The sequence below is a fragment of the Miscanthus floridulus genome, unplaced genomic scaffold, assembly GCF_019320115.1.
Source record: "Miscanthus floridulus cultivar M001 unplaced genomic scaffold, ASM1932011v1 fs_228_1_2, whole genome shotgun sequence".
NCBI classification, from domain to species: domain Eukaryota; kingdom Viridiplantae; phylum Streptophyta; class Magnoliopsida; order Poales; family Poaceae; genus Miscanthus; species Miscanthus floridulus.
Genome location: NW_027096418.1, coordinates 63,887 through 79,672, shown reverse-complemented (window position 1 = coordinate 79,672; position 15,786 = coordinate 63,887). Strand labels below are relative to the sequence as shown.

At 41.1% G+C, this 15,786-nt stretch overlaps 1 protein-coding gene across 1 annotated transcript; it reads right to left on the bottom strand.

Annotated features, from left to right (window-relative positions):
• Nucleotides 1-4,626: 4,626 nt before the first annotated feature.
• On the bottom strand, nucleotides 4,627-11,073 carry LOC136530894 (SUMO-activating enzyme subunit 1A-like). Its single transcript, XM_066523605.1, has 10 exons — nucleotides 10,850-11,073; nucleotides 10,396-10,447; nucleotides 8,662-8,857; nucleotides 8,232-8,311; nucleotides 8,008-8,124; nucleotides 7,223-7,276; nucleotides 6,319-6,385; nucleotides 6,062-6,165; nucleotides 5,883-5,990; nucleotides 4,627-5,138 (listed from the first exon to the last, which is right to left on the bottom strand). Exons 1-10 carry the CDS (start codon nucleotides 10,951-10,953, stop codon nucleotides 5,025-5,027), a joined length of 996 nt encoding a protein of 331 aa, XP_066379702.1. The 5' UTR covers nucleotides 10,954-11,073; the 3' UTR covers nucleotides 4,627-5,024.
• Nucleotides 11,074-15,786: the final 4,713 nt, after the last annotated feature.

The following is a 15,786-nucleotide window of genomic DNA, read 5'->3' as shown; positions in this document are numbered from 1 at the left end:
ACAGTTCGGGAGATTGAAACCTTTATATGCGTTCCATTCAAAATGCCATACCTTGTAAGAATATATCTTGTGAAATAAAGCAATCACTTCTCTGAAATCTAAATCCCAAGTTCGTGTTCCTGTCTTGGTTTGGTTTTCCTTCGTGAGTGCCCCCTCTATTTTGAGTTTTGTTGAATTTCTTGTTCTTGCATGTTTAAGGTTGTTTTGAGTGGATGGATTCGTGCTAAGACCCTTTGGAAACATTCGTGTCAAACAGTTTCGGAAGAATTCCTGTGAGCACATAGGTCCATCACTTGGAGGATTTTTGAGAGAACCCCAACTTCTTTGATGGATTCTCAGATCTGCTTCGTTTTGGGTAGTTTTATGTTGATATTCTGAAGATATCCTCTCAACACTCCAAGAAAGCTACCTGCAAAATTTGGGATCCATCCGAGATCGTTTGATCTTCTTTTGCCTTTTGGGGAAAAAATTAAGGGGTGTTGGGCCGTGCAAACCGGCCTAATCGGTTCCTATACCCGGTCTAGCCGTTTCCTCCTTCGGGTCGCCTAGAGGGCCTGTGCAGCCGGCTAAGCCGTTGCACCAGCCGGCAAGACGGGTCACCAGCCGGCCAAGCCAGGTTGCCAGCCGACCAGCAGCTAGAACCGGCCAGGCCAGTTTGGCTGCAGTGGTTGTGCTGCTTCGCGTGTTCTACTGCGCTTCATTGAGTTTCCCGCTGATTCGTTCGAGTGAGTGTTCCACCTGTGTTTCTCTGGTTTTCCAGAGGGTATCTATTCACTTGTTGTATCCTGTGCACTCCACTTGGAGTTTTGGAGTTTTGAGGGCGGTGTTGGGACAGTGGCAAATTTGAAGAAAATTAAATTAGGTTCCCATTCAACTCCCCTCACTCTGGTCGCCTTTCTTGGACCTTCATTCTGCGGTTATTATCTAATTTAGCTGTTGCAGTTGTTTTTCTTTTTTTTAAGCTATGTTTGGTTTAGCTTCTATAAATTAAAGTGCTTCTACTGCAGAAAACCAATAAAATAGGTAGAACTAGAGTTGCTTTTTCAGAAGTTGCTTGTTTCATGTAGTACAATTTTTGGCTTTCAACTTTATGCTTTTTCCAAATGGGTAGAAATAAAGAGAGGGTTTATATCTATTTCGAGGGAGATAAAGAGAGATGGTAGATTTTATAGTTGTCTTAACCTAACCCACAACAACTATTCCATAGCTCATGGTAGCATTTTCACAACGTACACCTAAACCAAATAGACTCTTAAGTAGATTATTTTTTAAAACGGACTCTTAGTAGATTTATAGACTGGATTGACGAGACACTTATCTTTCTTTGTCTAATATAAATCCTGACCAAACTCTTGTCGTCCTAAAAGAAACGATAATCCTGGCTCATAAAGCCATAACGTTACTACTTGCTTTGTGGTTTTCTGTGGGTCGTATTTGTGCATGAATAATTGATGAAACGGCCTTGATTCGAAAACTTAAGGTTTTGTTTGGTTTATAAGTCGCTTGTGCTGATTTATACGGTTAATTTGTTGAAAGAGAAAAATACTATACCATAAGCCGGCTCGAACACAGCCCTAAAGACCAACACAAACTCACAAGCAAGAACAGAACTGCGGTAGCTCAGGCATTTGTCAAAGGTATGTCATGTGCTCCTCTGACACGAAGAAAGAGAGAAAAGATAAGACACACAGAAACACACGTTTCCTCAATTAGAGCAAGTATAATAGCAGGCTGTAAGCCGACTAAATGCTGAAATGGAGGAGAAAGGGGAGGAGAGAGAGAAGAAGCGGGTTGTAAGCTTACAGCCGGCTTAGGCACAAGAACCAAGAAAGTCTGTGAGAGAGACAAGTGGACCATGTATTAACTGTAAAGAGCTAACTACTATATGAGTGGGCTGAGAGAAGGCTGCAAAGAACCTTACAGCCAGTAAGCCGGTCGTATTATTAGCCTTGCTCTTATGGCTGTGTTCAGTTTCCAAAAAGTTTTCCAAAAAGTGCTACAGTAGCTATCACATCGAATCTTGCGATACGTGTATGGAGCATTAAATGTAGACGAAAAAAACTAATTGCACAGTTTGGTTGAAAATCGCGAGACGAACGTTTTGAGCCTAATTTGTCCATGATTGAACACTAATTGCCAAATAAAAACGAAAGTGCCACAGTAGCTAAATTCCCAAATTTCACGAACTAAACACAGCCTATTTATACCTGACATGCATGTTGGAAAAAACGTACAGGCCCTGTTCGACTTATGTTCGGCTTCTTTTTCAATCGGAACAGTGTTTTTCTCTAAAACAATTCAGCCAGAACAGTATTTTTCAGTCAATTTAAACCAAAATTTAGCAAGGCTATCTCAGACTGCTTTGCTGCGTCACAGTGTAAACTGCCTCGTAGCCGAAAGTTCAGACTGGCAAACCAGACCAGATCAGATCATGATCAGATCAGGTAGCTGTTCAGCTTTGAAACGACCAACACTTGTGCAGTGTTTACTGACTTTATTTCTGCATACACAGGCACACAGCCAGTCAACTAGACCGTGAGCCGCATACAGACTCAACTTCATGTCTTCATCCTAGAATGCACTCGATGTGGAGTTGGTAAGAACCACCTGTCAGTGACTCAATTAGGGGACTAATAACTGCTGAAAAACCTGGTCCGGGGGCTCTATATTGCATCAAATTTGCCTCCGTTAGTGGTTGTGTTTGTAATGGAAAAGATCATGCCTGATTTCTCGCTGGGATTCTCACTCTACCTGCACAAGTATTATATGACCTTCACTGAGTTCTTTTCTGTTGCCGGTGATGGTCCTTGCCTGATCCTGATCGTCCTCACGCGCTTCGTTGATGAATAGCACATCTTTTCACACACCTTTTCCTCTATGGCGCCTTCCTCTTCTTTACAAACTTTTCCTCCCCTCTCAAACTGCCAACCTTCTTGATGCACTGCATTTGGCACACTTGTCAGTTGTCACAGCAACAATCCATGGGCAGCTGGCTAGAATGGATCTATGCCAGCTTGATCCCATTCCTTCCTTGCACCAACCTATCAATCTTTCTATCGATATCATTGTTCTACTCTTGTGTGACATGCTAGGTTATGGTACAACAAATCATTAACTTGCTGCTGGCTGCACATTTTGGTGGATCAGCTAGCTAAGCCTAGGTCCTGCCCACACTTCTTTCCTAGAACAAATCATTGGTGATCAATTCAAATATATATAGATAGATAGATGGTACTGGTAGCACACAATGTTCATTCCCTTTATGATTTATAAAATGCATGTATCTGATCCAAGCTACCAAAGGAAGAATCATTTCATTATGCTTGGGATCTACTTAATGGCCCATTCATACAGTAGGACCCACAAAATAAAGGGGAGAGAGAGAACATTTAAGAAAATGTGAGCTTATGATTGAGGAGCTCATAGAGGGGTGGTTGGTGATGTACCTATTGTATTCTAGGCATGGATTATTGTACAGGGCTCTCATCATTGGGATACTTTTGATGACATGGATGTTTGGGTGCTTGGTCCCCTCCCAAAACTAGCTCTTTAGCATAACTTTGTTAATTAGGTATAAGGCTGGCTATCGATTTCTTGACAGAGTGGAAGAATGTCCGAGGATGAAATAAAGTTGATATATACTCCTACCTTGTACAACTACTCCATGTAAGTACAGGCTGTGTGATAGAACAATGATATGATCTTTCTTTCCATCCACAAAGTAGAGTAGCAGGAGTTTTCAAGTTCCTTTAATTTTTGGGATATGAATCTTCACATGTCACTGCAATTTTGCTTGGGAATGTGAACTAGAATAAATAAATAGGCGTAGCACCGGTTGAATTCAGAGTCCCCTGACACGGGTTAAATTACACATGATTTTCAACATGTGTAAAGCCGAAATGTTTTTTGTTTCTTTTGAGTGCGAATTTTCTGTTAAAGAAGATAAGAAGGTGAATGTGGCCCCTCTTGAGATAGACTAATGGAAAGTACCTTTCTTTCATGTCCAATGTGCTGGGGATGACAGATCATATGACAAGCACCTGTCTTTCATGTCCAATTCAGTTAACCTTTAGTAATTGAATACGACTACACACAAGATCTGGATCTTCCAGTTGCTATCCTTTTCCCAGGAACCATATTACAGATGGATCAGATCCCATGGCACAGATAGACCACAAACTGAGCGACAGGAATGATGCATCCACAGCCAAGAAACTGTTATCCGAACCGGACTGGAACAGTCTTTGGTCAGAAATGACCTCGAGAAAGGTGGTTGGGATGCCTACTTCAGAACCAGAACAGATAGGGCAAGTTCTGTCCAAATCTATTTCGGTAAATTCGGTCAAGAAAGAAACATCACAGCCTCATGGTTAGAATAAAAGCATAAGAAATTCGGTTGCATCTCGAGAATACCAACCTTCCCAGCTAGGTGCAACAACTTTTCATAATTCAACTACTTCCACCCAAAATTGCATCCAACCTCTTCAAGTTTGTATGATTCTGATCCCAGCTAAAATAGGCACTTGCTAGAACCAAGCACGGTAGTTGTTCGTCATCTAGCCCCAGTGAAACTATGTTATCAAATGCAACCAAACAATCTGGCAGTAAGCAACAACGCCACGCATATGCAGAGCCATTCAAGCAACAGGCATTGTAATCAAGTATGAAACATGCCACATGAGTACACAGGCATGATGGTATAGATGGAATCGTCGCTTCACAGCTAGAACATAACCTTCTCACTTCATTATCCCCCAACCACTTCTACCAAATTTGACAAAAGGATAAAGGGACAACAAAGGAAATCCTTCACCCCCAAAAGCATGGAGAAATCATCCAGACTTCAGCTTGAAATTGTTGGTGCATACAGTCACGGTTGATGCTTGATACAATTCCTAAACATCAGGGTTAGGTCAACTTGCCTTTTTCACATGGCTATAAATCTAAAGGTTGCTACATGTTCAATGCCGAGTGGGTACAAGGATGTGAACCAAGTCGAGTTGGTAGTAAGACAGCTGAGCGCTTCAGTTTGCAGAAGGTGGTGGGATATCCTCGATGACACCTTTGCCATCAGCCACATCAAAATAGAAGAAATTCTTGACTGGATCACCCTTGCAGGATATTGATTTAATCACCTCCTGTTAGGTACAAGGTGAAGCTGTAAGCACAATGCTAACACAAAAAGAGGATGGTTTGCAATTAAACATTCAATTGAAGAAATCAAGTCCTGTTTTGGAAAGCTAATCATTCAACACTAAAGCTTTCAATATCTCAGAATGAAAATTCAGACAGGTTTCCAAAGTCCCATGAGTTGTCCTAGTTAATTGGGCTTTGGAACAACCAAAAGTTATCCAAGACTATGAATCATAGTTATCCAAGACTATGAATCATGTACTTGTTCAAGATGATTTTCAATATGTTTAATCGGCCCTACAAGTGCCTTTCATCAATAGTTACGCTAAACATGTTAGATTTTGTGGCACTTGAACTAATCTTGTTATGTTCCAGTGTAATTAAGCTTGTTCAGAATCGTTTAACTCTATGGTCGGATTTGCTGATTAAAGATCATAAATAGACCTCTGCCCATACACATACCAGGAGCCAGAAAAGTACCTACACAGATCAACAGAAGATGCTTCAAGTTCTCTATGTCATTGACTGAGGAAAGCATAGTCACTCAAGATCACTGTACTTTTCTAACTGAGGCAGTTCCATATTTTAGTTGTTATCCAGTGTTCAGTCGCTCACAAGCCAACCAAACAACAAACAGAAGATATATATATGTGAGAGCCATGGTTCATAAGAAAAGGCGGTATGTAATGCAAATGCAAACAAATACTAGCTCAGAAGAAGCAGTTCATAGATTGAAGTATAGAACCTACCTGACCAAGAATACCACCTAGGATAGCACATACTGGAGGATGTTCCTTCTTTCCAGCTGCTAGCAGTCGTTCCACGAGAGTCGTAGGAATACGAGACTCATTCAAAGACTGCAGTTAACAATAAGCTGTAAAAATCAGAAGGAATCTGAGCTAAATTAAGACAAAAAAAACTTCAATACCATTTTATCACACATATCCTTCCTCCGAGCCAAAACTGCATGTATATCAGAAAGTGTTGTTTCGCCAGGGCTGCGCCCTTCAGATAATTCATAATCCTCCAGTACTGCAGAATGATAAAGTGTTGTTTCACCAGGGTTTATGAATCAAAGACATAATTGTTGAACTCAGCACTTTCCAAGTTCCATAATTTGGGTAGTATAAACTAAAACAGGGATTTTCTTTTTTGCGGCGCTGTCTTAAATTTTGTAAACCTCACCTCTCATGGCAAAGTATAATTTTGATGTCTTCTTCGGTAGATTATTCCAAGGTACAGAGATAGCTTCCTGTAAGGACAAATAAATGCACTTATTGTGTTTAATTGAACAAAATTGTAATGCATTTCCCAATTAAAGCATCCAAAATGGTAAGATGCAGATTTCTGGAAACAGATCAGACATGACTCTTCCGACAGCACTATACATTGAGCTATGAAGTTTAAACAAATATGACATTAGGCACTGCCAGTTAATGGATTTGTCATAGACAAGCCGACATTTAGGTAGATGCAATGCATAATACAAAGACTAGAGCTAACTTCAAGGCACCTATTACCCAAAAAAGTTACTCCCTCCGTCCCAAAATAAGTGTCGCTGTGGTATTCATGCCGGTCAAACTTAAGTCTAACTAAGGTTTGTAGAAAATATTAGCAACATTTGTATCTCGAGATAAGTTTATTATGAGAGATTCAACGATCTATATAATGATACTAATTATGTACTATAAATATAAATATTTTCTTTTATATATTTGGTCAAAGTTGAAAGTGTTGACTCCTCGAGATACGAGAATGACACTTATTTTGGGATGGATGGAGTATTAAAAGTGAACTGAAAATCGATGAACAGCACTCACTTTTATTTTTCATCACCGCAACTAAATAAAGTAAATCTAATTGTATTATTACAGAAAATAATGGCACACCATTCACATTCAAATATAGAGATGTAATTCAGATTGCTTCATTCTATAGCATAACCTGTATCAGTTGCATCACATCTATTTTACAGCAAATGTTGCAGCCAAAAACACTATATTCAGCAATGCAAAACATGAAGAAGGTATGTTTAAGTCAAAATAATTCTATCAAGCTTTAAAAGTCACTGTAAACCTAAGTCATCTACCTGAAGACTAGGATATGTCAACTCCTGTTGTTCAGTTGCTCCTCCAGGCTTTTTCTGAAAACAAAAAATGAAGACAGCTTCAGGATGGTACTTTCAGAAGAAAATTTATAATCACAAAACATAAGAAATTGTAACAGAACATATAAGGTTCTCAAACAAACATGACTACAAAGGATAAGAAACTCTTTCACCATGTGACTGAATCTAAAGAGAATTGCATCAAAGGTTTGATGTGAGACAGTTGCCTTCCCCAACTTGCTAGGGACTAAAAGGCTTTGTTCTTGTTGTTATTTTTGTTTTTTGATGTGAGACTGTTCCATGGTTTAAGAACAACATGCCAGGTTTTTCTGTATCTCTTCCCTGTGGACAGGGAAATGAAACAGCAGTAGGACTTGGAATATGACAACCCATGAGAAGGCACATAACTAAAAGTTGTACCACAAAATCACCATGATTTCCCATGATTTCGAGTATTTCCCATGCAACAAGGCAATCAAGGAAAACAGTAATGGTGTCCCTCACATTTTTACGACACTTTTTTTTTTCTGTGGAAACACATGGAAGGGAAACAATGATGAGTTTAACTGCATTTATGCACATTTATAGTTTTGAACAAAATGAACAAATATTATGGGCAGAACATAGCTCAATTGCAAGCGGCTGCACAGGGATGCTTAGGTCATAAAGGTATACCTCCTAGTTGTGAACATTGAAAATACCACTTCCAACTGCTATTTGACAGATTTGTAGAACCAGTATTAAACATGTTCCAGTGTGCAACATACCTGAACATAGCTATGCTTCTGTAAATCAACAAATATCTCACCACATGAATCCTTGCAATCTATAGTATAAAATGCAATGTGTTTGCTTCTCTTTCGGCAGTTTTCATTAATAAACAACTGAAAAAGAAAAAAAATACAAAAACATCATGAGCATGACAAACTTCCTGTAGAGTCACACGACACAATAAAAAGTAGAATTACTATTTCCAGAGAAGAATATGCACCTTTGTTTTTAGAGATGCACGGCTAAGTACAACAATGTCAAACTTGTCAAGGAATTCTCCATCAATTAGTGATGGATCACCTGAAGGAAACAAGATACTTCCAAGCATCAAATCTGTTAAGAATCTTAGCAATATAATAATATGGTAACAGCTTGTACTATTGTACCTATCAGAAAATCTCAAGGAGAATTAAGCTTGTAGAATTCTGAAACAACTACGCAACTTAGTACTAAGAAAACATCATATAGTCACTAAAGATTTTTTTTTTTCTTAGAAGAATTTCTTAACCACCACCATCAGCTCAAAATACATATTGAAATAGCATCTCCCCTTAGTATAAGAAAGTAGGATCACAACAATTCAAGAATGGAAAGAAGAGATCCTTCTTAGCTGAGATTGAAACTAGCAAGAAGTTTAGACTCAACCTTACCCTTTTCAACAGAAACTCGAACCATAGGATTGAAATCTATCAAAGACTCGCAGCAAACATCGGCTCGAGATCTACCACCATATATGCTCTCATCAGGAGGAATTAGGAAATTTGCATTCAGATCATCTTCTGTGACTACATGATCATCCATCAAGGATAAACTTCCAACTCCAGCTAGAACAATATTCTTGCAGAACTACACCGTAGGAAAGAAACCACCACTGTCAGTGCATGATATGATGCTTTCATTAAATACCATACAAAAAGTTTAAGTGCTCAACACAGTCCAAACTCACACTAAATCAATATTGTTTCATACGCTGCTGTTATATTGTCATTTATATTTAACACATTCTCTGTGAACACAATGATCTTGTTGCGATGGCTAAAACTTAGTGTCATCTTTTAGCCATAAATAATATCAGAATAACAGGGAGCAACTCCATGTTTAAAGCACAAATAAAATAACAGCACAAACTGTTGAAATATATCCACAACTTGACAGTTTAAGGCCCCATTTGGATTAGATAGAGATTGTCAAAAGCTGGGGTGCTGTTTGGATACCTGCACTGTGAGGGGCTGGATTGCTGGTTTTGGATGTCAAAAGTCTTTAACACCATCTCCCTCACACCCCTCTGTCTCTTTCATTCTGACCCTTTCCTCCTTTCCCCAAATCTGCACCCCTCACAACTCTCCACCCACACAAGTGCAAACACCATGGATGACAACTCCAACAGCTCCTGCTCCACCCTGTTTGCCAGTGTACTACCCAGCCTCGGTGCCAAGGAAGACCCAAGATTAAGCTTGCAGTGGAAAGGGCTGGGGTGCCGGGCTTCTTGGGGTTGTGGTGGTGATCGCCCCCACTGCGGAAGCAGGAAACCTTCTTGATAGGGTTGACCTGGACACATGGCTGCTTCTTCCCCAGTGGAAAGGGATGGGTATTGGGGCGGCAAGAGGGCTCGCAGCAGAGCTAGCGCAAGGCGGCGAGCGCCGTGCCACTAAGGACCGTCATGATGGAGGTTAGGTGAAAGGATGTCAGCTCCGGGCTCGCTGCAGTGCGTCGCGGTCAGCTGCAACCGCACATGAGAGGAGTTCAATGTGGGAGGGCAGTGCTGTATTTTCGCAATGCACAAGCTGCTAAAAGCTAGGGGAGGGTGCTTGTGGGACTGAAAATCTGGGCTAGAGATTGATAAAAGCAGTATCCATAAGCAAACAATCTCTAGCTGATCCAAACAGACCCTAAGTAGCTTCCAGAACTTAGTTCTCAATAAGTACTTAAGATATTAATTCTAAAAGAAATATAAAAGGAGGCAATAAAGTATAAGTCTCAACTCAAAAAATATATATATGTGTAGAACAGAGATTTTGTAACTGAAATTCTACACAAGCTAGAAGAATAAACAAAGAGAAATAAAATCAACAGGTGAGACAAACGAAAGCTAACAGGTAGTGCCTAATAGATGGAATAACTATCAGTATCTTTTTCCAGATAAGATCAGAATTCACGTGAGAAATGTAATTCTGACAAACAGCACAAACATTGTTACATAATACTAGTAATAAATTCCAAGAAAAAATTATAACTATCTAGTTCAAAGGAGTACCTAAACTTGGGTTGCACTATAAATAATACGAAAAAATTATTACTACACTAAACTGTAATTGCTACTCACTGGAGTAGCAGAAAAAAAAATTAAACACTAATCGTTACTCGCTAGAGTAGCAGAAAGGTACCTCGATGGTGGTTCCGTTCATGCCGCACACAAGCACGTGCGCCTTACTTAGTCTGTTACAGGAAACGCAGATGTAACAGTTAGCTCGGAAAGATAAGATGCATGACGAAAACGACTTGGGGAATAAATTGGGGGGAGGTCCAGCAAACTTGTGAAACAGCAGCAGCAATCAGGGCTTTTTTCACACCAAAATGCAAGCTTTGGATCTATAATCTATCTATAATTTATAACAATAAAAAAAATGGTGCACTACACTACACATCCGAAATAAATAAAATATAATAAACCACCCAAAAGATGGCAACTTTTTTAGCGACAATAACCGACGCCGTGCTCCAAATAAAGATGAAGAAAAATAGAGCAAAAATTAGTAAACCGAAACAAAAGAAGCAGGAGTGGGGGAACAAACAAGAAAGGGCAAAGGCAGGCGAGGTAGGCCTTTGGCGGCTGCGCACCTCTTCTGGGCATCGACGCCCCAGACGCGGATCTGGCGGTCGTAGAGCGCCGTTTCCTGCGCCGTGAGCTCCCCCTCCGCGCCGCCCGCGCCGCCGCCGTCCATCGCCGCCAGCGCCCGGATCACGAGCCTGAGATGCCAATCCGGGTTAGCCGCCGAGGAGAGATTGGGGGAGGGGATAGTGGACGAGGGTTTTGCAGGAGGAAATTTCTTCGTTTTTTCCCCTCTTGTCCTTTTGACTTCGGAGAAGAGGCGACCAATCCACGGGTTCTCTGGGCAACTGCGTCATCGAGCCGTCCGTCGTCGATGAACGAAGAAACGAACGGTCCGGATTTACGCTAGGGAAGCTTAGTCTAGTTTGGACTTGGGATTTGTGATTTATTTTTATCAGAAATACATATGACAAATCTTCCTATGATCGACCAGTATAATAACAGGATAATGTAAGAAAAGCATGCCAACTTTGTGAAATGCCTCTGAGTTGGGAATTTTGGAGGAAGAATAAAAATTTGATGAATGCAGGCGTACCTACGGAAGAAACATATCAAATCGGCCACAAACTTGGGCAGATGATCCATCACGGAAAGACTTTACTGATGGCTGGCACAGAACAGTGTTGTAGTTCGTGTAAGGGTCCCATAAAAAGACGACGTCTACGCAGCTCTATTTATGTGTGTGTGTGCGCGCCGTTACACAAGAAACAGATAGATAGATAGTAGAAGGAGAAGCATTTTTCATCCGTCCCTTCATTTGCATCGAGTGCTCTCTTTCTTGGGATTCTCAAGCGACTGACTGAATGAATTCGACTGAATGCTCTGCACTGCGTCTATCCATTTGATGAGAACGGAAAAGGGATATTTACTGCGTGTTGCACACTCGAGATCTCAAGGGATTCGAAATGTATTCCTGGTGATGCAAGCATAGTACTACTTGTCAATAAAAAAGCATTCAAGCGATGATGTAATCATAGCTTAGCTTCTGTTCGTTTTGATTTTTTTTAGGGGATTCTGTTCTTCTTCTTTTTTTGAAACTAATTCTGTTCGTTTTGATCGATCTCTTATTTTGCGACGCGATGTAACATAACTTTTTTTTTTTGAGGGGAACGCGATGTAACATAACTGAGGCGGTGTGAAAATGTTTGTGGGCCTGAGGCCCATTGTCAGCCCGCTGCTGCTCTTACCGCCAAACAAAGCCCAAATCAAACAATTTTGCTATTCGTCTTCTAAAAAAAAGGAAAACCCTTTTGCTATATGCTTATAACATTTTGCTATATATACTCTTTCGGGTGACAGAAACCAGTTTATATACAAATCCGCAGCTAATTAAACATATTTTTTTTTTGTTACTGACATACTCCTACTTATAGAATTAGAGGTCACGATTCAATTTTATTGATTCCGTGCACATCCCAATTTTTTTGTGCATGTAGTTTTTTTTTTTTTTTGCAATTATTTAGCGCCCTCCTTGTCCATCTACCTTCCCTGATCAATGAATTGATCACGCAGTCTTGGAGAACCAGGTGATGAGGATTTTATATATACATTTATAAGCCCTGTTTGGTATGGCTCTTCTCCAGCTCCAATGGAGGCGTCCTATCGAACTGTTTAGTAGGAGAAGTTGTTTCGGTGAAAAAAGAGAGCTGAAGCTAGTTTAGAGACCAAAACGGCTTCACCTTCTTCGGAGAAACCCTTGTGGAGGAGCCCTACGAAACAAACCCTAAGAGTTCACTTACTATTGTATACGGATTTTCGTATCTAGTACTGCCTAGTATTACTGCCTACCAGTACTTTACATATTAGAGCAATCGTATATAAGTTGTTTAGGGAAAGCCTCTTAGACCATTTTAGCACTTTGTGGCACTATTTTAGCAGATTTAGTGCATCACCGTCATATCTACATTCTATTTGTTCTTAAAATTTGCTATGAGGAACTGATAAAACAGACCCAGATTGGGTGACTTTGCTCTCTCCATCCACCCACCAATTCAGATCCAAAGGCCACCGGTAGTTTGAAGCAAGAGCCGTTTTCAACAGCAACCAGTCCATGTTCCTGCAGATCGTCGATCAAGCAAGCCTGCTGACAAGTTCAAAACTATTGCTACGGTTTTTTTATGCATACAGTATCACAACTCATTTATTGTAACATGATTGCATACCCCTCCAATTGTTTGAGTAATTTTTAGTACAATAATAATCCTGGAATGGAAACGATATTTCGATGAACTAGTAGTCACTAGCAAACATGCCCGTACATTGCAACAGAAAAAATTAGACCATACTCATACTCAAGTGTATTTGCATAAATTTTAATTTTTAGGAAATTATGCATCATTGTTAGGTAACATACTTGTTTACAAATATTTTAAATATAATACTCTAAAAGTTACAAAATTAAAAACATAACTAAGTTTTAAAAATCTTTCTTCTATGCAGCCCAATAATTTAAATTAACTACAATAAATAATAAAAAAACAACCTAAGGAACCGGAGTGAATTCAGCCAGCCCATACGGTCGTACCTCACGTGCATCTTTAGTCCAAAAATCATATAACTGGGCGAAATTAGTTAGGAGAGGCCATACAAAAAAATTGGAAAAAAATAATTCTTTAATATTAGGTATAGATAAAGACGTTGGACTCCCCAAAATATGTGCATAGAAAAACAGAACACCAAATAGAGTTTCTTTGCTTTCACACTGCACCTGTCGATCTCCGAGTTTGAACCAAAGTCACCTACTTTGATTAAACTACGTGTGGCTGGTTTTGCCTCTTTTGCTTGCCCTTATGTCATGCTCATGCACACGTGTTTTTTTTTTTGACGTGCCAAAAGCAAATAAACTAATCTGAGTTGCATCGTTAACACCAGCAAAGTGACTTCGACTCCTAATACACGCGACGCCTCCTTACGGTAATCCGTTCTGCTGTTCTTGTACACAACTATGCACACGTTGATAGTTCTCCTCATATACACAAAATTATTCTTCTCTCTTCTTATCTTTTGCCAAACACTGTCTGCCTAGAATCTGATCAAATAAACGATCCTTCCAAAGGAAAGAACAATCCTTGACCTACTGACTATTTTTTTGCATGCATCTCCTAATCGAACACACCTTGCAACAAATAGTCCACGCCATCAATGAATAAACAAATTGGCCCATTTAATTTTCCTTTCCTTTATCATCAGACTAGCAGTACTCTACTCAGACTCCATGATGAGCCTCTGGTGATGGCGTGTGTAACGGTGGGCAGATTCGATTCCTCGAAGCCTCTAGTGATGGTACACAAAATTCTCTAGGGCCTATGGAACGAAGTCGCACGAGTAATAACTTTGGCTCTCCGTTTTCTATACTTATAAGCTAGTATCTTTTATGGGTTTATATATATATAGTTTTTTTTATATCGGCAAGGAGAAGAAACACAAGCGGGAGGTTTTGACACAATGGGAGTTGGGTTCCTATACAACGATGTGTGGGGAGGTCTTAGTTTCCAAAACAAACACAAAAGGAGTCCGATTGGAACATCTTGTATTTGGATTAGAATTCCTAGTTATATTCAGGTTATTTCAAGATGCTATATAAAACGTGAGAGCCATAAACAAATATGAAGAGAGACAACTTTCACATTCACAGAGTTAGTTAGGGGAAGACGGACCAAAACATGGACGGACAAAAAAAGAGGTTGAAATTTTGACTCTTTATTATTACTAGCAAAATGCTCGTGCATTGCAACGGGGCACTCAGTTTATTGAATTGTCACTTATACGACTTTTGACTAAAGTGACACGTGTTTCAATTCGTCTTCAAATCGATCGTGTTTTGCTCTAACACGTACAAACATTGTTATACATTATTACGATATTTTTTGAACCCATAAACATTGTTGTATATTATTACAATATTTTGATTGGAAACGGATGAGGCATAAATAAGATGAAATTGTAACAAAAAATTTTTAAAACTCATAAATATCAGTTATACATTATATCTAACCACAACATTTTTAAAACGTTTGGTAAGACAGATTATCCTCCTAGTTAAAAAGAATGAAATTACCTTTTTTCTTTCTTTTTTTCCTCTTTCCTCGTTTTTTCCTCTTTATTATATTATATTATTCTTTTTCTCTCTACCTTGTCACCAACGCACGCAGAACCGCACACGCGCCCTCGCACCTCCCGGTCTCGCACATGGCGTGGAAGCGCCGTCGTCGCGGCCGCAGGCCGTCGCCGCACCTCCAAGCCGCCCTTGCTTGCCCTCCCGGGCTCCTCCGCGCATGCCCTGGCAGCGGCGGCCGCGGCCGCGCTTGACCCCGACGGCTCCTTCTCCGCGACCGGCAGCGGCGGACGCGGCTGCGCGCGCGACCCCCGAGGCCCCGACGGATCCTTCTGCGTGACCGGCAGCGGCGGATGCAGCGGCGCGTGACCCCCGACGGCTCCTTCTCTGCGATCGGAAGCTGCGCCCGCGCCCGTCATCCCAGCAGCGTCACTTTTTGCTTCTTGACCAAAATCCACGGCGGCGGTGGTTCGTGCGCGTCTTCCCGGTGCGGCCCACGCAGGGTGGGCGGCGGCGCGTGCAGGATGGTCGGCGGTGGCCAGCTGTGCCGGAGGAGGGCGGCCCAGCAGCGGCTCTTGCGCGGCAGCGCGCAGTGGTATGGCTTGCGTAGGGCGGCCGATGGCAACTCGCACGTGGAGGCCAGCTATGCCGGTGCAGGGCGTCCGAGCAGCGGCTCGCGTAGGGTGGCTGGTGGCGACTCGGGCGCGGCTATCAGCTATTCGGAGCAGGGCGTCCCAGCATCGTTTCGCGCACGGCGGCCTAACGGTGCATTTTTCAAGCGCGCCACGCCAAATCCGTGCCTCGGTGGCCGCCGTCGTTGGCTCGTGCACGTAGCACTCCTTGATTTATGTCTCGGTATGTTGTATTCGATTCGGTCTAGTTTTCCAGTGG

Coding starts and splice junctions, on each gene's coding strand:
- LOC136530894 (XM_066523605.1), bottom strand. CDS start 10,953: ATGGACGGCGGCGGCGCGGGCGGCGCGGAGGGGGAGCTCACGGCGCAG. Junction 7,277..8,007: donor AGAAGCATAGCTATGTTCAG/GTATGTTGCACA, acceptor TTTTGTTTTCAG/AAAAAGCCTGGAGGAGCAAC. Junction 5,991..6,061: donor AGGATATGTGTGATAAAATG/GTATTGAAGTTT, acceptor TGTTAACTGCAG/TCTTTGAATGAGTCTCGTAT.